This window comes from Diabrotica virgifera, chromosome 7, assembly GCF_917563875.1.
Source record: "Diabrotica virgifera virgifera chromosome 7, PGI_DIABVI_V3a".
NCBI lineage: Eukaryota > Metazoa > Arthropoda > Insecta > Coleoptera > Chrysomelidae > Diabrotica > Diabrotica virgifera.
In genome coordinates, this window is record NC_065449.1 from 196,780,192 (window position 1) to 196,800,885 (window position 20,694).

The 20,694-nt window shown below is 36.2% G+C and overlaps 1 protein-coding gene across 1 annotated transcript in view; it reads left to right on the forward strand.

The window, feature by feature from the left end:
• LOC114334914 (fibroblast growth factor 20-like) overlaps positions 1–882 on the forward strand; it is a 35,052-nt gene extending 34,170 nt beyond the window's left edge. The window contains exon 4 of the mRNA XM_028285051.2: positions 706–882. Coding sequence (XP_028140852.2) covers positions 706–882 — 177 coding nt within the window. The remainder of the gene's footprint in view (positions 1–705) is intronic.
• The last annotated feature ends 19,812 nt before the right edge of the window (positions 883–20,694 follow it).

Here is a 20,694-nt window from a genome sequence, read left to right on the forward strand (position 1 = left end):
GCAAACACTCGGACGTCAGAGCCTCGTTAGTTGTCTAGCAGGATGTACCAGATGACCGTGATCTAGATCACCATACGAGCAGGTGAGGTTGACATTTGAACAGGAGAGGCTATATCTTACGCATCACTATCCCTTAACATCCCTAACCGTCAGTTGGTAAGAAAAAATTCAACATCCCGTATCACGGAAATTAAGCATTTGTGGACATATGTTTATAAAGCAAACGGTCATTATTTTTTCATGTAGAGAATTACCCCTTAAAGTTTGTCGCCCTCATTTAGAAACACCTTGTATTGATGAAGAAAATGGCTAGTTGTTAAAGTACCTAACCTTTTTATTATCTAACATAAGCAAATGAATCAAAAAAGAAAATGTTAAGAAAGCCTAAGGCTACAACTCTCTTTTTTCTATGCTATAATATTCCACAGAGTGTTCCGATCTTTAAGGAAAAACACAGTATGAATGTTACACCCGGTATAAAATGACATTTACCTGTCTAGCAACAATATTACCACATTAAGATTCTTAAATAATAAAGCTATAACATACTAAAAAAATCATTCAAATCGGACAACAGGTTTAGGAAATCCGAGGCATCAAATAATTCATCTAGTGACCTAAATTTTTTGCCCGCCAGTGTATAATCATGTTAAATATTATACGTAACGAATTATTTCTAACTCAGTCCTAATTAATATGTTTCAGAAAGATAAGAACAAAGCCACTCTTTTCAAAGAAGATATGAGTGGTTCATATTCAACATACCAATGCACTTTGGATTCAAAAAGTTGGTTTGTAGGAATTCGAAACGACGGAAAACCGAAACCAGTAAAAACGGCTGAGGCAACACAAAAGGAGACACGATTTTTGCCTCGAGGATGATTCGCATATTTATTTTTTTTCTTCCCCGTGTTTACCTAAAAAAATATTTTGGCTATATTTTAATTGAGCACCAAAGTAATATTTAATTCAATAACTTAGAAGCCAATCGGTATAAGTCAATAAGTGTTTAAAATGAGATAGTAAGATGTTTGTGAAAGTACACACACACACACACACACACACACACACACACACACACACACACACACACACACACACACACACACACACACACACACACACACACACACACACACACACACACACACACACACACACACACACACACACACACACACACACACACACACACACACACACACACACACACACACACACACACACACACACACACACACACACACACACACACACACACACACACACACACACACACACACACACACACACACACACACACACACACACACACACACACACACACACACACACACACACACACACACACACACACACACACACACACACACACACACACACACACACACACACACACACACACACACACACACACACACACACACACACACACACACACACACACACACACACACACACACACACACACACACACACACACACACACACACACACACACACACACACACACACACACACACACACACACACACACACACACACACACACACACACACACACACACACACACACACACACACACACACACACACACACACACACACACACACACACACACACACACACACACACACACACACACACACACACACACACACACACACACACACACACACACACACACACACACACACACACACACACACACACACACACACACACACACACACACACACACACACACACACACACACACACACACACACACACACACACACACACACACACACACACACACACACACACACACACACACACACACACACACACACACACACACACACACACACACACACACACACACACACACACACACACACACACACACACACACACACACACACACACACACACACACACACACACACACACACACACACACACACACACACACACACACACACACACACACACACACACACACACACACACACACACACACACACACACACACACACACACACACACACACACACACACACACACACACACACACACACACACACACACACACACACACACACACACACACACACACACACACACACACACACACACACACACACACACACACACACACACACACACACACACACACACACACACACACACACACACACACACACACACACACACACACACACACACACACACACACACACACACACACACACACACACACACACACACACACACACACACACACACACACACACACACACACACACACACACACACACACACACACACACACACACACACACACACACACACACACACACACACACACACACACACACACACACACACACACACACACACACACACACACACACACACACACACACACACACACACACACACACACACACACACACACACACACACACACACACACACACACACACACACACACACACACACACACACACACACACACACACACACACACACACACACACACACACACACACACACACACACACACACACACACACACACACACACACACACACACACACACACACACACACACACACACACACACACACACACACACACACACACACACACACACACACACACACACACACACACACACACACACACACACACACACACACACACACACACACACACACACACACACACACACACACACACACACACACACACACACACACACACACACACACACACACACACACACACACACACACACACACACACACACACACACACACACACACACACACACACACACACACACACACACACACACACACACACACACACACACACACACACACACACACACACACACACACACACACACACACACACACACACACACACACACACACACACACACACACACACACACACACACACACACACACACACACACACACACACACACACACACACACACACACACACACACACACACACACACACACACACACACACACACACACACACACACACACACACACACACACACACACACACACACACACACACACACACACACACACACACACACACACACACACACACACACACACACACACACACACACACACACACACACACACACACACACACACACACACACACACACACACACACACACACACACACACACACACACACACACACACACACACACACACACACACACACACACACACACACACACACACACACACACACACACACACACACACACACACACACACACACACACACACACACACACACACACACACACACACACACACACACACACACACACACACACACACACACACACACACACACACACACACACACACACACACACACACACACACACACACACACACACACACACACACACACACACACACACACACACACACACACACACACACACACACACACACACACACACACACACACACACACACACACACACACACACACACACACACACACACACACACACACACACACACCCACACACACACACACACACTGTCTGCCAATACATCTGTCAATATCTGCCTTAATATTAAAAATTGCTTAGTCCGACGTTAGTCTCAGACGAGATTAAACGAGTACTAACTTCATTTTAAGATTGTCATTAGTAAACACGGACTAAGCTCGGACTAACTACTAACTAAACCTTCCTTCGGGTAAGAACAGAACAAGTGAGTCGCAGTGGAGGTGGAGCTGTAGGTCTCGGTCGATGTCGATATCCATGTAAAACAAACACATTGTATTGAATGGAAGAGAACAGAGCAGGTAAGTCGCGGTGGAGGTTTAGCGCGATGCCATCTAGGAGGTTTACATCGATGCTTTTGAAAATAAAATGAGTTTGTTTTACATCGATGTCTATTGCGCGGCCTACAAGGATGCTTCCCTGTGATTGGTCCGTTCGAAGCCAAGTTCTCATTAACTGCGCTATCTGAGTTGACACTTTTTATAATATAATCGCTTTTTTGTATTCAGTTTATTTTTGAATTTATAAAGTAATTAAATTCAGTAAATTTTTGAAATCTAAAGGAGGGTCTGATTATTTACAGCTGACATTTCATCACTATCATCACTTGACTGACACAACATCGCAAAAGCACAGTCTTTTTGTCATTCAAATTTCATTAAACTACTTCACTTGATAGTGGTTCTAGCTCGACTGACAGCGCAGGTGACCTCCTTGCTAGGTGCTGTCGACATCGACCGCGACTTAACTAGTAGCATCCACCGCGACCTACACCTCCACCTCGTCCCACTTGTTCTGTTCTTACCCTTAGTCCTAGTTACAACAAATTGATGTTGGCAAGCCTTGCGAAAAAGAAGAAAAATGAAGAGAATTTTGCGAAAAAGAAGAAAGATGTAGAGGATTTAACCTCTCTTTCCTCTAAACCGAACAGCTGTTCGGTGCAATTTCTGGATAAATTTTAGTTAATTTTTGTTGAACTTCGTTCTGAGAAGGTGCTACCTGGTGTTTTATAATTTATAATATTGTATTATTGTTTTATATTTCATATTAACGGCTGTACCTTTTGAAAATCGGTATTTGACTTTAAATTTACCTTCCAATTCCTCTAAAGTCTAAACTAAAGAATTTTTCCTAATTTTGTATATTTTAATGTGACTCACAAGAGGAATATCGTTACGCTGATTTTTAATTCGTCTATTAACCTTCATTAATTCGTCATTAATAAAATAATCTCTCTCCATTATCAATTATAATATTATAATAATGTTAGTTATTATACAGGGTGTCCCAAAAGTAGTGGAACCGTCGAATATTTCGCGAACTAAACATCAGATCAAAAAACTGAAAAATACGTGTTCAATCATTTTCAAAAATCTATCCAACGCCACCAAACACCAACCCCCACTACACCCCCTGGTGGTGGGGTGGAGGGTAACTTTAAAATCTCAAATAGAAACCCCTAGTTTTTCTTGCAGGTTTGGATTCGTTACGTAAAAGTAAGCATTTTTTATTCAAGACATTTTTTCGAACTGTGGATAGATGGCGCTATAATTGAGAAAAATGGTTTATCCTGATACCATAGGTAAATTATAGAAACGGTCTAATATCTCGAGAAATACACTTCCAAATGAGAAACCAAAACAAAGGTTTTTAATACTTTTTAAAAACCTATCGAATAACACTAAACATGGCCCTCCAACCCACCCCCTGGAGGTGGGGTGGGGGGTAACTTTAAAATCTTAAATAGCAACCCCCACTTTTTATTACAGATTCGGATTCGTCATGAAAAATTCAGCAACATTTATTCGAAACATTTTTTAGAATTGTTGATAGATGGCGCTTTAATTGGAAAAATACCATTTATTAGCGCCATCTATCAGCAATTTTAAAAAATGTTTCGAATAAATGTTGCTTAATTTTTCATGACGAATTTGAATCTGCAATAAAAAGTGGGGGTTGCTATTTAAGATTTTAAATCTACCCCCACCCCGTCTCCAGGGGGTGGGTTGGAGAGTCATTTTTGGTGTTTGTCGATAGGTTTTCGACAAATATTAAAAATCTGTTTTTTGGTTTCTCATTTGGAAGTGTATTTCTCGAGATATTAGACCGTTTCTATAATTTACCTATGGTATCAGGATAAATCGTTTTTCCCAATTATTGCGCCATCTATCCACAGTTCGAAAAAATGTCTTGAATAAAAGTTGCTTACTTTTACATAACGAATACAAATGCGCAAAAAAAATTATGGGTTTCTATTTGAGATTTTAAAGTTACCCCCCACCCCACCTCCAGGGGGTGTAGTGGGGGTTGGTGTTTGGTGTCATTTGATAGATTTTTGAAAATGATTGAACAAATATTTTTCAGTTTTTTGATCCGATGTTTAGTTCGCGAAATATTCGACCGTTCCACTACTTTTGGGATACCCTATATAAAAGCAAGCAAAAGCAAATACAGTAAAACCTCGATATGACGGACTAATTGGGGGAACGGGATGTCCGTTAAAGCCGAAAGTCCGTTATATAAAAATAGGTTGAAAAACAATCAAAACATTTTTTTTGAAAATGTGAACTGTATTTAGAAACTTACAGTGTACAAATCTGTAAGTTAAAAAAGGAATCAAGTTTTGTTTGCTACTTTTTTACTTTTCTACTTCATCTAAAAACTTTCTGCAATACTCGTTTGGTTGCCAAAATTATTCACTGATCCATGGGTTCAATAAGCGATGTATTTTTTGGTAAAAACATACAATTAAACTTGCTATCTTCTGAATGTTGAATATTTTCAAGGGGATAAGCAGGAGTGTTGTCATCAATAAACATTTCACCTCTTTCAGCGATATTTCCAGTTTCTTCTCTTGAAATTTTCTCACTGCAGGTACCAATGCAGAACAGGAAGTTCTTTAAGAAACCAATTTTTAACATATCTGTGGGGAACCATGCCTCATTATATGAAACTAGCAGATGATGCATTCTATCTTTGACAACTACAGGTTTACGAGATTGGCAATCCATGCAATCCATTGGTGTTAGCACAAAGCAGTGCCGGGATCCTGCTCTTCCTGATTTTTCTTCAGGAATTCGATTTATCATATTTTTTGCGTTTTTTCAAAAAAAAAATTATATTAATTTGGTCGGATTTTTTGTCCGTTATATCCGAAGTCCGTTAAATAGAGGGCCGTTCTATCGAGGTTTTACTGTAATGTATTTAGCAAGTTTGTAAGGTTATGAATACAAAACGTCAAGTTAGTCTCGGTTTAAACCTGCTATTACCACAGATTAAATTTTAGTCCTAGACTAGAGAGGGTGTAGCTTAGTCCATCGTTAGTTGCTGTTTATTAATAGGAAAAATGAATGGTATTATTGACTTAGTCTTCGGACTAATGTTAGTCGGGCGTTAGTCCGTGTTTATTAATAAGAGTGTATGTGTTACATCTCATAAGTCATTTTAGTGAATGTGACTTACACCGTTTGACTTCTGAAGTATCCAATTATTGGCCCAATACTACCTACCAAGTTTTATACCCTGTCTCCAAAATAATATTTGGCAACCAAAAATAATAAACGAGCACCAAAAAAACTCAACTAGAAATGATGGTTGGGAATAATACTGCTCTCCAAAAAATAAGAACGGATTAACACCATGTGCACACAGCTCGTTCCTAGAATGCAACAGAAGAGTAGTTAGTTGCCTTCATGATACAAAGAATACAGAGTTCTCATTGTATCATGAGTTGCCTTCGTGTTATTATACATATCGTACATCTAGTTCACTAGTGCCACAACTGCAAAAAATTCGAATTTTGTGTTAAGGCTTTAAAATGTTGCCTATATAATAACCCTTTTAATGCAATACAGCCTTAACTGAAATATTGTCTTGAATAAGTAAAAAGATACTTCGGTATTACACTATAGGGTAATAACATGGGTTTTGAGATGCAATAATGCCAGAACTGTAATGCAACAGAATGCAACAGAAGAGTAGTTAGTTGCCTTCATGATACAAAGAATACAATCGTTCTCATTGTATCATGAGTTGCCTTCGTGTTATTATACATATCGTACATCTAGTTCACTAGTGCCACAACTGCAAAAAATTCGAATTTTGGGTTAAGGCTTTAAAATGTTGCCTATATAATAACCCTTTTAATGCAATACAGCCTTAACTGAAATATTGTCTTGAATAAGTACAAAGATACTTCGGTATTACACTATAGGGTAATAACATGGGTTTTGAGATGCAATAATGCCAGAACTGTAAGACGTGGCGATAATACACACTGCCACAATAAAACCAATGTAATTCAATACGTTCAATACGGCCACAACTGCAAAAATCAATTTATTTTTTCATTATATTGCCGCCGTATCTCCTAGGTATCGTTCTATAAATGTCTTTCTTTATATATAAAAATAACGTTTTATTTTTTATAAATTGTAATAAGATCCACCGAATAACTTTATAATTTGCTAACTAAATTGTAAGTTTGAAGCCAGTCAATCTCAAAATAAATCATTTACAAGGCATAAGTCATTTGCTACAGAATGTTTTGCACATTTCTCTAAATTATTACGTTTTGCTCTTGTGGCACTATTGAACTAGGTGTGCGATATAATGTATATTCACCTCCATGGCATATATACGGCATGTAGACATAGACTTTGAAAATATTTTCCATTAATAAATTGGAGGCCTTTGAACTGTGGAACTTGGAAAGAATGTGCCAGATACCATGCACAGATAGGGTGAGAAACGAGGAAGTCTCAAGAAGAACAAATACTGATAGAGAATCTGGATCTAATAGAACAGACCAACGTAGAACGGGATCCTATAACATCCACAAGAAATAACACGATTAAAATATCAATACCATATATAAAAGGACTATCCGAGAAACTTAAAACAATAGGAAATAAATTCAACATTTAAACAACATTCAAAACAACAAACACATTGAGATCTATTCTATCTAAAACTGAACCTAACAATGAACAAGAAAGAACAAAGAATTGTATTTATAAAATACCTTGTGACTGCGAACAAATTTATTTAGGTGAAACATCAAGACCATTAAATGTTAGAATAAGTGAACATCAGTCTTATATTAAAAATAGAGAATTTGATAGATCTCAAATATGTCAACATGCATGGGATAATGAACATAGAGTTCAGCGGACAGATTAAAGTATACAGGGTGATTGATTAGTAGGGTAAAGCTCAATAGCTCCGCTATAGTAATAGATAGCAATAAAAGTTAATAACAAAAATTTTAGCCACCTTTGAGCTTCATATTACAAAATTAGTTAGAATGTTACAGGGTGTTCGATAACACAGTGGAAGACCGAACTTAAGTTTTTTTAAGTGGAGCACCCTATATTTTATTTTAAATTCGAAATCCTGTTAACTTCTCCATCACAAAAATATAAAGGTTTGTTATGTTATACAGGGTATTTACAAAGTTATAACCAATTTTATATGAAAATCGTAACAAGTTCAACTCCCTGTATAAATAGAAATAAGCAAAACAACAATGGTTTATTAATGCCATATTTTTTAAAGTATTGTCAAAATTTTTAAGAATTATTGATATTGCTAATTTTCTTTATATCAAATACAGGGTGAGTCAAGACGCAAGTACATTATTTTCTCAGTAATGTTAAATGGAACACCCTGTATTGTATATCATTATTGAAAAGTAAAATTAACGTACTTTAATTTTTATATAACATTCCCTATGCCCAAATTTATTAGTTTTCGAGATATTTTCATTTTTCAGAGCAAATTATTTTCGGTGTTTAGTAAGTAAGCCATGACTGAATTGACAATTGAAGATTACCGATTATCAATCCGGTAATCAATGTAACACTGTAGCAAATAAAGAAATAAAAATAACACTGGTAAACACACAGTTTGCTGCCGGAAATTTTTTTACTGTTTCTAGGTAATTTGGGTCTGCTGAATCCAAAAATGCCACCAGATTTGCTCCATCAGATCGTTTTCAGAAAATACAACAGATCACATTTCTAACATATAGGGTAATTTCACGCAGCACTACCTACATACTCGTATATGTAGTGCTGCTACCCATGAAATAGACCTAATTACGAATAAAAAGTAAGATATTTATTGTACAATAATGTACTTACAAAAATCATCACACATATCTGCCAAAAAAACTTAACTTTTCATCTAACCTAACCGGCAGAGTTGCAACAAAAAGGTGTTATTTGGCGTCACATAAAAACTTCCTTTTATATGATTTTCTTGCAAAGGCTTTAAAAGGACGGTCCCTTTGAAGACTTCAGCAGTAATCCTTCATCATGTGATAGCCCCATCTCCCTGATACCCCTCTTCCATCGTTTTGATATATTGGTGAAGATTTTCTGGGAAACGGTCTAAGTGTTTGTTAAAATTGTTGAGCATTTATTCCACTGTAATGCCCAATTGGTATACTTCCATATTTGTTGCCATTATGTAGGACACACTTTAAACTTAGTTTGGAACTGTCGATAAAAAGACGCCAGTGATCTGGTATATACTCCGATACACCCATTTTTTCTAACAGTCCTTTAATATTGTTATAAAAAACCATACCATCTTGCTGAGAAAAAAAGACAAAAGATCTTTTATCTCTATTACGGTAGTATGTAATTTTGGTGTCTGGGTGAAGAACATTATTTTCTTTTAGTCTGGAGGTAAGCAACTCGGAAGAATCCTTTGGAAGGTTCAAATTTCTGATAAGTTCGCTTAGCTCTTCCTCAGTAAAGCGCTCAGGACGTGTTGAATCCCCTTCAAAATCACTGTCGTCTTCCTCAAATCTATTAGTCTGCATTTCGTCAAATACCGTTTCGGCATTATCCTCTGGTAACATAGGTAGACTGCTAAATATTGGAATGGGTATCTGCTCAAGTTGATGTGGAATTGGTCTTATTGCTGAATCCAGGTTAGGATATGTTCGTACGTTGATTGTTACGATTAATACCCTTTATATTCACAAGACAGAAATAGCAATCACCAAAATGATTTTTTGGTTTCTTCCATACCATTGGAAAACCAAAGTTAAACATTTTCGTTGTCCTTTCGTCCACTGTCGTAAGATTTCAATACAAGTTTTGCACACTACATGTGGAGCTTAGGATTTATCTTGATCTCCTAAGTGAACACCAAAATAGGCCCTTTTGTTCATTTGCCCATTTGTCTTAGAATTTGTTAAGTTTGTTTATAAATATATTGCAATTATAGTGGTGGAATATACAGAAATGTAAGAATATTTAAGTATTTGATAAGTATGTTATATCTCGAAAACTAGAGCTGATACAAAGAAAAGGTTTGTATTTTTGGAATCAGCACAGATGCATTAACTAAAATCAGTTGATTTTTTTTCGGCAGCAAGACAAAAAAATTTTTTGTTGGGCTGTGTAATTTATTAGTAATAATATAATTTAAATATAATTTATTAATAATAATTTATTAGTAATACATTTTACAAACAAAAACACAACCACTACATGCAACATTTTTGAAACAATTAAAAACTATCTTTTTATGTAAATGCAACAAATAAACAAAGAAAATTAGTAACAAATTTTACAAAAAAACACACAAAATACAATATTTCGTGAAGACAATTAAACACTACTTTTGTATGTAAATGTAACAATGTAACAAATAAAGAACGAAACATAAATTACCAGTAATACATTTTGCAAAAAAACATGTTTGAAAAAATTAGAAGCTACTTTTAATAAAATATTTTTAATATTTAATTACATAAGGTGTTCAAAATTATCTCCTAACACATTTATGTACGCCTAAAAACGATCATTGAATGAGCTACTTACTCTACGGAGCATTTGTAAATTAACACATTGAAATACACTTTTTTATTCTATTTTTCATTTCATCCCTTGTTGTTGGAGGTATTTTATAAACTTCATTATTAACGTAACCTCAAAAAAATCAGTCCAGTTTATTAAACTCTGGCGATTTGGGTGGCCACGCTACTGGTCCATTGAAAAATGAAAATATCTCGAAAACTAATAAATTTAGACATAAGGAATGTTATCTAAAAATTAAAGTACGGCAATGTACGGTAATGGTACTTTTCAATAGTGATATAAAATACAGGGTGTTCCATTTAAAATTACTGAGAAAATAATGTACTTGCGTTTTGACTCACCCTGTATTTGATATAAAGAAAATTAGCAATATCGACCATTCTTGAAAATTTTGACAATACTGTAAAAAATATGGCATTAATAAACCATTGTTGTTTTGCTTATTTCTATTTATACAGGGAGTTGAACTTGTTACGATTTTCATATAAAATTGGTTATAACTTTGTAAATATCCTGTATAACATGATGGAGAAGTTAACAGGATTTCGAATTTAAAAATAATTTATAGGGTACTCCACTTAAAAAAAACATAAGTTTGGTCTGCCACTGTGTTATCGAACACCCTGTAACATTCTAACTAATTTTGTAATATGAAGCTCAAAAGTGGCTAAAATTTTTGTTATTAACTTTTATTGCTATCTATTACTATAGCGGAGCTATTGAGCTTTACCCTACTAATCAATCGCCCTGTAGGCCTGAAAGAATCACATAGTAAAAAAAAATCAAAGAAGCGGCTCTAATTATGCTAAATGAAATCAATTGTGTCGCACATTCCTCGGTAGAATGCAGTAAGATGTAGTTACCCATACTGAAAGAGGAAGTCAATAGAAAGAAATTACCACGATTAGTAAGTCAATAACATATCAAGTTAGTACAAATTTTATATTTTAGTATTACTTATTGTATATCTATGTATTATTAATATTATTTATAATTCAAACATATTAAAGTTAGAATTTGGTATTAGTTTTTTGAAAGTCAATTAAATGTAAGACCAAATACTTACGATGTCGGGATAGTATCACGCGGTTTTTTCCTGGTTTTCCCTCGTGATTTACTATGGAATCTCTAACATAAGAATTTTACTATCATCGTTGCATTTGGTTGTCTTTTTAAAGATATATCACATGCTATGATTTTTTTTTGTGGCGGATATTCTTGAGTTGGGATTGATTTCATGTAATCGAATGAACTATCTTTTAGTAAAGTCGTCCCAGGAACGCAACTCATAAATATTGGCGATATCATTTTAAAGTCTTCTACTTTAAAATGTACAATATACGTCTGAATTGCCAATATAAATGAATCAGATTAAATAAAGTATTAGAAGAATTTTTTTACTTAGCAACAACATTTTTGTTTATTTTAGTAGTATATTGTATTTTGACAACGAAACCCGATTTGGGCTTCGAAACGTTAATAAAATCATTTTTTGGTAAAATTGTGGCTTATTTCCCATTAAAAGTAATTGATTATAAAAATGCCACAAGAAAATAGCTTTAGAACAACTGATAGAGAATTCCTCAACTTGATCTAGGTACGATAAATTAGATACCTGGACCATATCCTGAGAGGAAAAAAATACGCAATCCCTGAACTAATCATCCAAAGAAAGATTGAGGGCAAGAGGAGAAGTAGGTCACAAACAAATATCGCATAAAGCATTATAGGCGAGCGGCACACCACTAATTTGAGGCTTAGAAATAAAAAAAGCGACCATGTTAGGTGAATGGCACATTTTGGCCATTCTTTATGTTTTCGAGGTAGCTGAATCCGAATATGAAATTTATTTTTATCTAGAATTGGTGGAACATGTTCAAAAATCAAATTTTATGTAACAATGCGAGAATAAAATTTTTGATGATTTTTTTTTCCAAATTTACCTCGCTGTATCTTTGGTTGCTGTAAATATTTCCTTTTAAAATACTTTACTGTGTCATCTTTGAAGTATGTACATATTTAGATATCACTTAGATTTGTCCAAAATGTTCCAACAAATTAAAAGAGGAGTTGTTAATTTTTAAACAGTTTCTCGTCAGATTTCGTTGTTTCATGTTTACTTAAAAAAGTTGAGTGATAAATTTTTTAGTTTATAATTTTAACTACAACTGCAATAAATCATAATTCATGAAGAAGTTTTCTGTAAAATTTCAAGTTAAAGTATGCCATAGGAAAAAAGTTATGTGACTTTATAGATGAGTGGAACTCCCCAAAAAACGCTTATTTATCGAGATACTAACCACGGTCTGGTGCATAGCTAATTTTGGTCTTAGTTTATGTTTTTAATGGTGCTGAAAATGAAAATGAGGTTTAATTGGAATTTTAGATGGGAGAACATTGTCAAAATCGCAATTTTACTCTAAAAATAAAAAAAAAATAATCACGATTAATTTAATAACAAATATTTTTGAACACCCTGTATAAATAATTATGTTTATGTGTATATTACTGAATAGAAAATTAAACAACCTTTCAAATGAGTTGTCACACAACCCCTACTCTCGTAAAAAAATCATCGAGTACGTCATCACGCCCAGATGGACGACGTTACTAGTATGATATATATGCCAAAAAGTCCTAATTTAAGAAAATAATCAATTTTTCTGAGGATTTCTCTCCAAATTTGCCCTTTCTCGAGATAATGAATTTATGCCAACTCAAATGTCCTCATTAGGTCGATGTCACATTATGCGTTTTAACCGGATGCCATTCCGCCGCATCCGGTGAAAACGCATAGTGTGACAGACCGGTCAGGTTGCGTTGGAAACGGATGCGTTTTGAGTAATCGGTAGGCGCTTACAAACTGCACCAGACTAAACGCATAGTGTGACAGGTCGGTCCGGTTGCGTTGGAAACGGACGCGTTTTCACCGCATCCGGTCAAAACGCATAATGTGGCATCGGCCTTATACTACAGTGTTGCGCCCGCTTAAGTAGTAATTAAAAAACAAACGGGTTTTCGATACTGCATTGCAAAAAACTCTTCGGGATTTCATCAATCAATGTTTAAGGAATATCTACCTACCTAGGCAACATTGAAATTTTTAGTTAAATGTCCGATTTAGGGTTAAAAATGGCCGATTTCGCAATTTTCAAAAATTTTAATTGCTTGTATAACAAAAACTATTAACCTAAGGAAAAATCACTAAAGACCTTTTCTGTTTGGAATGATTAAAAAAACCCAAAAAACTTTGTTCGATGCAAAAAAAATTTTTAGGAAAACCCCTAATCTTTCCCCTCGCCTGGCAAAGTCTTATGCTGTTCAGAATCGCCTGTCATTGTACACATTTCTTCTAAATGACTTACTTAAACACATACTTAAATTTAAACTTTACAGAAGGAAGTTTATTTTCTCCCTAAACTATCGATTCACCTGGTAGATACACGTGCAGGGCTGATGCCTGTCAGGTCATGGTTTTTAGCCTTGGTGTGCTATGAATTATCACTATACAAATTTCTAGCCTTACAGGAAGACCGTTAGTCGGAGGGTTCACTAGCTCTTAGACTATAACCAAATTATTCCTGTCATTTGACATGTTCTTCGTGTTACACTCATTAAAATGCCCAGTTGGTGATAAACACCAGTTTGATTTTTGCACGAGAGTTTAATGAAATGGTAACAAATCAATTGGAAGTTCTGTCCGACAAAATACATGGAACGTTTTCGTAGTCTGACGTTCCAAATTTTTAACCTGTTCCACAATTAAAACTTCCCCTGTTCCAGTGTTTTCATAAATCAAAGTTTGTCCGACTAGACACCGTTAATTTATTAACAAATTTTCAGCTTGTTATTAATCAACTTTTTTTTGGTACGCGGATCCAGGTTAGTGTTGCCCAAAATCGGCCTTGCTCTTGCAGTCTCGGTGTTGTTCTTTGCATTTTTCTTGGGTACAAATTTATGCTTATAATTTTTCGGAAACAGATAGAACTTGGATTGACTATTTCTTGTTGTATTTTTATAATAGATAAGAATTTGGTAATAGTAGGCAACCAATTATTCAGCCACATATTAGGGGTAAACAGCATTTAGGAATTTTTGTAAATCATTATAATTTAAATCTCGAGTAGTTAATAATTAAATTTTTTACTAATTAAAATAAAAAAGGCCATAGAAAAAGTATAGTATTCTACTCGCATGTAATGGCTATTACTCACTCTGGTGAATTAAAACACTCGCCTGCGGCTCGTGTCGCAAACTTCATCATCGTGAATAATAGCCATCATTACATGCTCGTTGAATAATATACTAAAATTATTACCCTATTTTGACTTAGAGCGATTTAAAGAAAAAAACTGCCATTTTTGACAGTTTGTTAACTAAAATTCTCGTCCGAACTTTAACGGGTATTTTTGTATTTACAGTGTATTAGGTATATACCTAGTACCCAAAAAAACCATTTGCAACCTGACTGATCAAGTGTCCCGACAAGAACCTTATTTCTCAGGACTAAATATATAGGGTGAGGCAGATAACTGGCCTATTAGAAATATCTCAAGAACTAAAGGCAACAGAATCATGGAAATTGGAATAAAGGGGTTTTGAAGGATGATATATTAAATGAAAATATTTTCATCTCTTTACAACTTCCGGTATAACCGGAAGTTGCTTATAATTTCGTTTTTTTAAATGGGACACCCTGTATATTTTTACATTTTTGGATTCTCTTCGATGTCTTCTTTCTTAAAATATAAGGTTTTGTAATATTATACAGGGTATTTTAAAAGATAATCACGTTTTTTTATTAATTTCGTAGCAATATTCACACCCTGCAGAATTGTAGTAGTTTGACAACTAAAACTCTATTTACGTTCAAATGATTTTTAATATAGTCAACTATTGTTAAGAATCATTAGTATAGCTAAATTTTTAATTTTAGTATACAGGGTTGGTCGAAACTCGGAATGAGTATTTTCTGAGTTTTCTTAAATGGAACACCCTGTATTTTAGTATTGTAATGAAATGATATTTTATGGTACTTTTTTATTTCTTAAGCATTCCCTATACCTAACTGCTTTAATTTGTGCTTAATTGTTAATCGCACCAACAATCTTAACTTCGATGGTATTTTGATACCTCAACCATTATTGGGAATTTTAAGCACCAGTCTAAATTAATATGTATTTAAACAAACTGGAACATGAAGTAAAAACCACTTCTATGTAAAAGGTATATTTACTAAAAATTTTTAGAATCCCAATGGATTCAATAAAATGAGTTCCTCAGAACGTTTTCAAACCTATCGGTCCATCATCAGTGAATTTGAATACTTGCAAAATAGCCCCAGAACCAAACAATGGTTGTGATTACTAAAGTAGTCATCGTTGACCGAAGATGGTTGATTGGGTCCTCGGGTAGAGTTTCACCATGTTCCCAGAGGTTTAATCCCTGAACATCGGCGTTTAGCCATTTTAAATTTATTTCAACATAATGTAGATTTATTTATAATCACAACCATTGTTTGGTTCTGGGGCTATTTTGCAAGTATTCAAATTCACTGATGATGGACCGATAGGTTTGAAAACGTTCTGAGGAACTCATTTTATTGAATCCATTGGGATTCTAAAAATTTTTAGTAAATATACCTTTTACATAGAAGTGGTTTTTACTTCATGTTCCAGTTTGTTTAACTATAAGGTATACAGCCAACCCAGGGAACTACCCCTTTTTAGGTTAATATGTATTTATTTCCAAAAAATTATTTCTGATTGAATATTTTCACGGCCAACCTAATACAATTTCACCTATTTTGTGTTGCAATTAAGGTTTGGCTTGAATCACCAATAACTCACAAATTAAAGCAGTTAGGTATAGGGAATGCTTAAGAAATTAAAAAGTACTATAAAATAACATTTCATTACAATACTAAAATACAGGGTGTTCCATTTAAGAAAACTCAGAAAATACTCATTCCGAGTTTCGACCAACCCTGTATACTAAAATGAAAAATTTAACTATACCAATAACTCTTAACAATAGTAGACTATATAAAAAATCATTTGAACATTAATAGAGATTATAATGTCAAAGTACTACAATCCTACAGGGTGTGAATGTTGCTACGAAATTAATAAGAAAACGTTATTATCTTTTAACGTACCCTGTATAATATTACAAAACCTTATATTTTAAGAAAGATGAAATCGAGGAGAATTATAACGTGTCTTTGTATATTTCTAGTGCATCCTTATTTTGATTTTATTTTAGAACGGAATGTTTTTTTACTTAGAATACGATAATGAGATCAATGAATTTAAAAACCAACAAAATAAAAAAGACGATAAAGTCGAAAACCGATTATTATAGACGAGGGCATTTAGCACAAAATAAATAAATTTTTAAATACAGCACCTAGAGACTTGCAGTTTTTTGCATTATGTTCAGGATGACGTCAGGAAAAAAGTCTACTATTCTCAAAAATGGGTGGAAATGCATAATTGCACTGTAAAGTGCATAAACTGCATCAAAAATTGCATAAATTTAAAAATAAAGTCAAAATCTGTATACTAAGGAACAAAATGTATTACTTGGGGGTTTTTAGGGTCACTGAATACGATTATGCTATCAGAACTGACCCCTGGTCACTGCAAGGGACGTCATCTTCTGGATTTTCGAGGGCTTTCGGTATTAAATTGGTGCAAACGGATTACTCGGGGGGTTTTTGAGATCGCCAAATACGAATATGCCATCAGAATATACCACCGGATTACCTGGTGCCCAAGGTCACTGCAAGGAAAGTCAGCTTCTGGAGTTTCGAATGCTTTCGGTATTAAATTGATGCAAATGGGTTACTTACGGGTTTTTGGGGTCACTAAATACAAATATGCCATCAGAATTGAATTCCGGAGTACCTGGTGCCCAGGATCTCTACTAACGCACGTAATCTTCTAGAGTTTAGAATGTTTTCGGAATTAAATTGATGTAAACGGATTACTCACGAGTTTTTTGGGGTCGATAAACACGAATATGCCATCAGAACTAAACTCCGGAATACCTGGTGCCTAATGTCGCTATTAGGGCACATCATCTTTTGGGGTTTCCAGGGTTTTCGGCATTTAATTGATGCAAATGGATTACTGGAGGATTTTTGAGGTCGCTAAACACGAATTTGCCATCAGAACCGACAACCTGTGCACCTGGTGCCCAAGGTCACTGCAAGAGACGTCATCTTCTGAAGTTTTGAGGGATTTCGGCATTAAATTGATGAAAATGGATTACTCGGGGCTTTTTAAAGTCATTAAACAAGAGCGTGCGATCAAAACCTACCATCGTAGCATCTGATGCCCGCAGTCACTGCAAGGGGCGTCATCCTCTGGGCGCGGTTTTTCGATGCCTATATAGGGCACGCATCTTCTGGAGTTTCGAAAGTTTTCGGCACTAAATTGATTCAAACGAATTACTTATAGCTTTTTGGGGTTGCTGAATACGAATACTCCGTTAAAACAAACATTTTAGCACCTGGTGCCTAAGGCACGTTATCTTCTGAGGTTGGGTGAGTTTTCGGTACCAAATTCATGCAAACAAATTACTTTTGTGTTTTTGGGGTTGTTGAACACGAGTATGACTTAGATGAAGGATTCTGGATTACCTAGTTATTACGATGATCAATAATAACGCAAACGCATAATAACATTGACATAATTGAATATAGTAAATCGATCTGGAAATAAATAAAGGAAAAACATTGTCAGATATAAATAAAGTTTATATTACTTTTATATATACATAAGTAAGAAAATTGAATAGCACAGTGACGTCCTCTGAAGTGACCATGGTCACCAGTTGCTCCGTGGGTCTGCTCTAATGGCCTATTCGTATTTAGTGACCTTAAAATCCCCCCAAATAATCCATTTGCATCCATTTTATGCCGAAAACCCTCGAAACCCCAGAAGATGACGTGCCTTAGTAGCGATCGTGGGCAACAGGTGCTCCGGAATTAAATTCTGATGACATATCCGTGATTAGCGAGCCCAAAAACCGGCAAGTAATCTGTTTGCATCAATTTAATACCGCAAACCCTCGAAACTCCAGAAGATGACGTCCCTTGCAGTTACCTTGGGCACCAGATAATCCGGTTGTTTGTTCTCATGGCATATTCATGTTTAACGACTCCAAAACCCCCGAGTAATCCATTTCCATCAATTTAATGCCGACATCTCTCAAATTCTAGAAGATGACGCCCGTTGTTTGGGCTCCAGGTGCACAGGGAGTCGGTTTTGATGGCATATTCGTGTTTAGCTACCTCAAAAACCCGTAAGTAATTCGTTTGCATCAATTTAATACCGAAAGCCTCCGAAACTCCAGAAGATGACGTGCAGTGACCTTGGGCACCATTTGATCCAGAGGTCTGTTCTGATGGCATATTCGTGTTTAACCACCTCAAGAATAACCCGAATAGTCCAGTTGCATCAATTTAGTGCCGAAATCCCTCGAAACTCCAGAAGATGACCTGCCTTACAGTGACGTTGGGCACCAGGTGATCCCAAGGTCTCTCCTGATGGCACCTTCATGTTTAACCACCTCAAAAACCTCCGAGTAGTCCAATTACATCAATTTAGTGCCGAATTCCCTCGAAACCCCAGAAGATGTCGTGCCTTAGTAGCGACCCTGTGCACCAGGTACCCCCGAGGCCAATTCTGATAGCCTATTCGTCTTTATCGACCTCAAAAACCCGTAAGAAATCCGTTTGCCTCAATTTGATACCGAAAGCCCTAGAAAGTACCACAGTGACCTTGGGCACCAGGTGATCCAGAGGTCTGTTCTGATGGGATATTCGTGTTTAACCACCTCATAGTCCCCCGAATAGTCCAGTTGCATCAATTTAGTGCCGAAATCCCTCGAAACTCCAAAAGATGACGTGCCTTAGTAGCGACCCTGGGCACTAGGTACTCCGGAGGTCAATTCTGATGGCATATTCATATTTAGCGACCCCTAAAAACCGTGAGTAATCTGTTTGCATCGATTTCATGCCGAATACTTTCGAAATTCCAGAAGATGACGTCTCTAGCCGTGACCTTGGGCACCAGGTGATCCGGGGATCAGTTCTGATGGCGTAAGCGTATTCAGTGACCTCAAAAACCCCCCAAATAATAAATTTTGTTCCTTAGTATACTGATTTTGACTTTATTTTTATATTTATGCAATTTTGAATGCATTTTATGCACTTTACAGTGCAATTATGCATTTCCACCCATTTTTGAATAGTAGACTTTTTCCTGACGTCATCCTGAACGTAATGCAAAAAACTGCAAG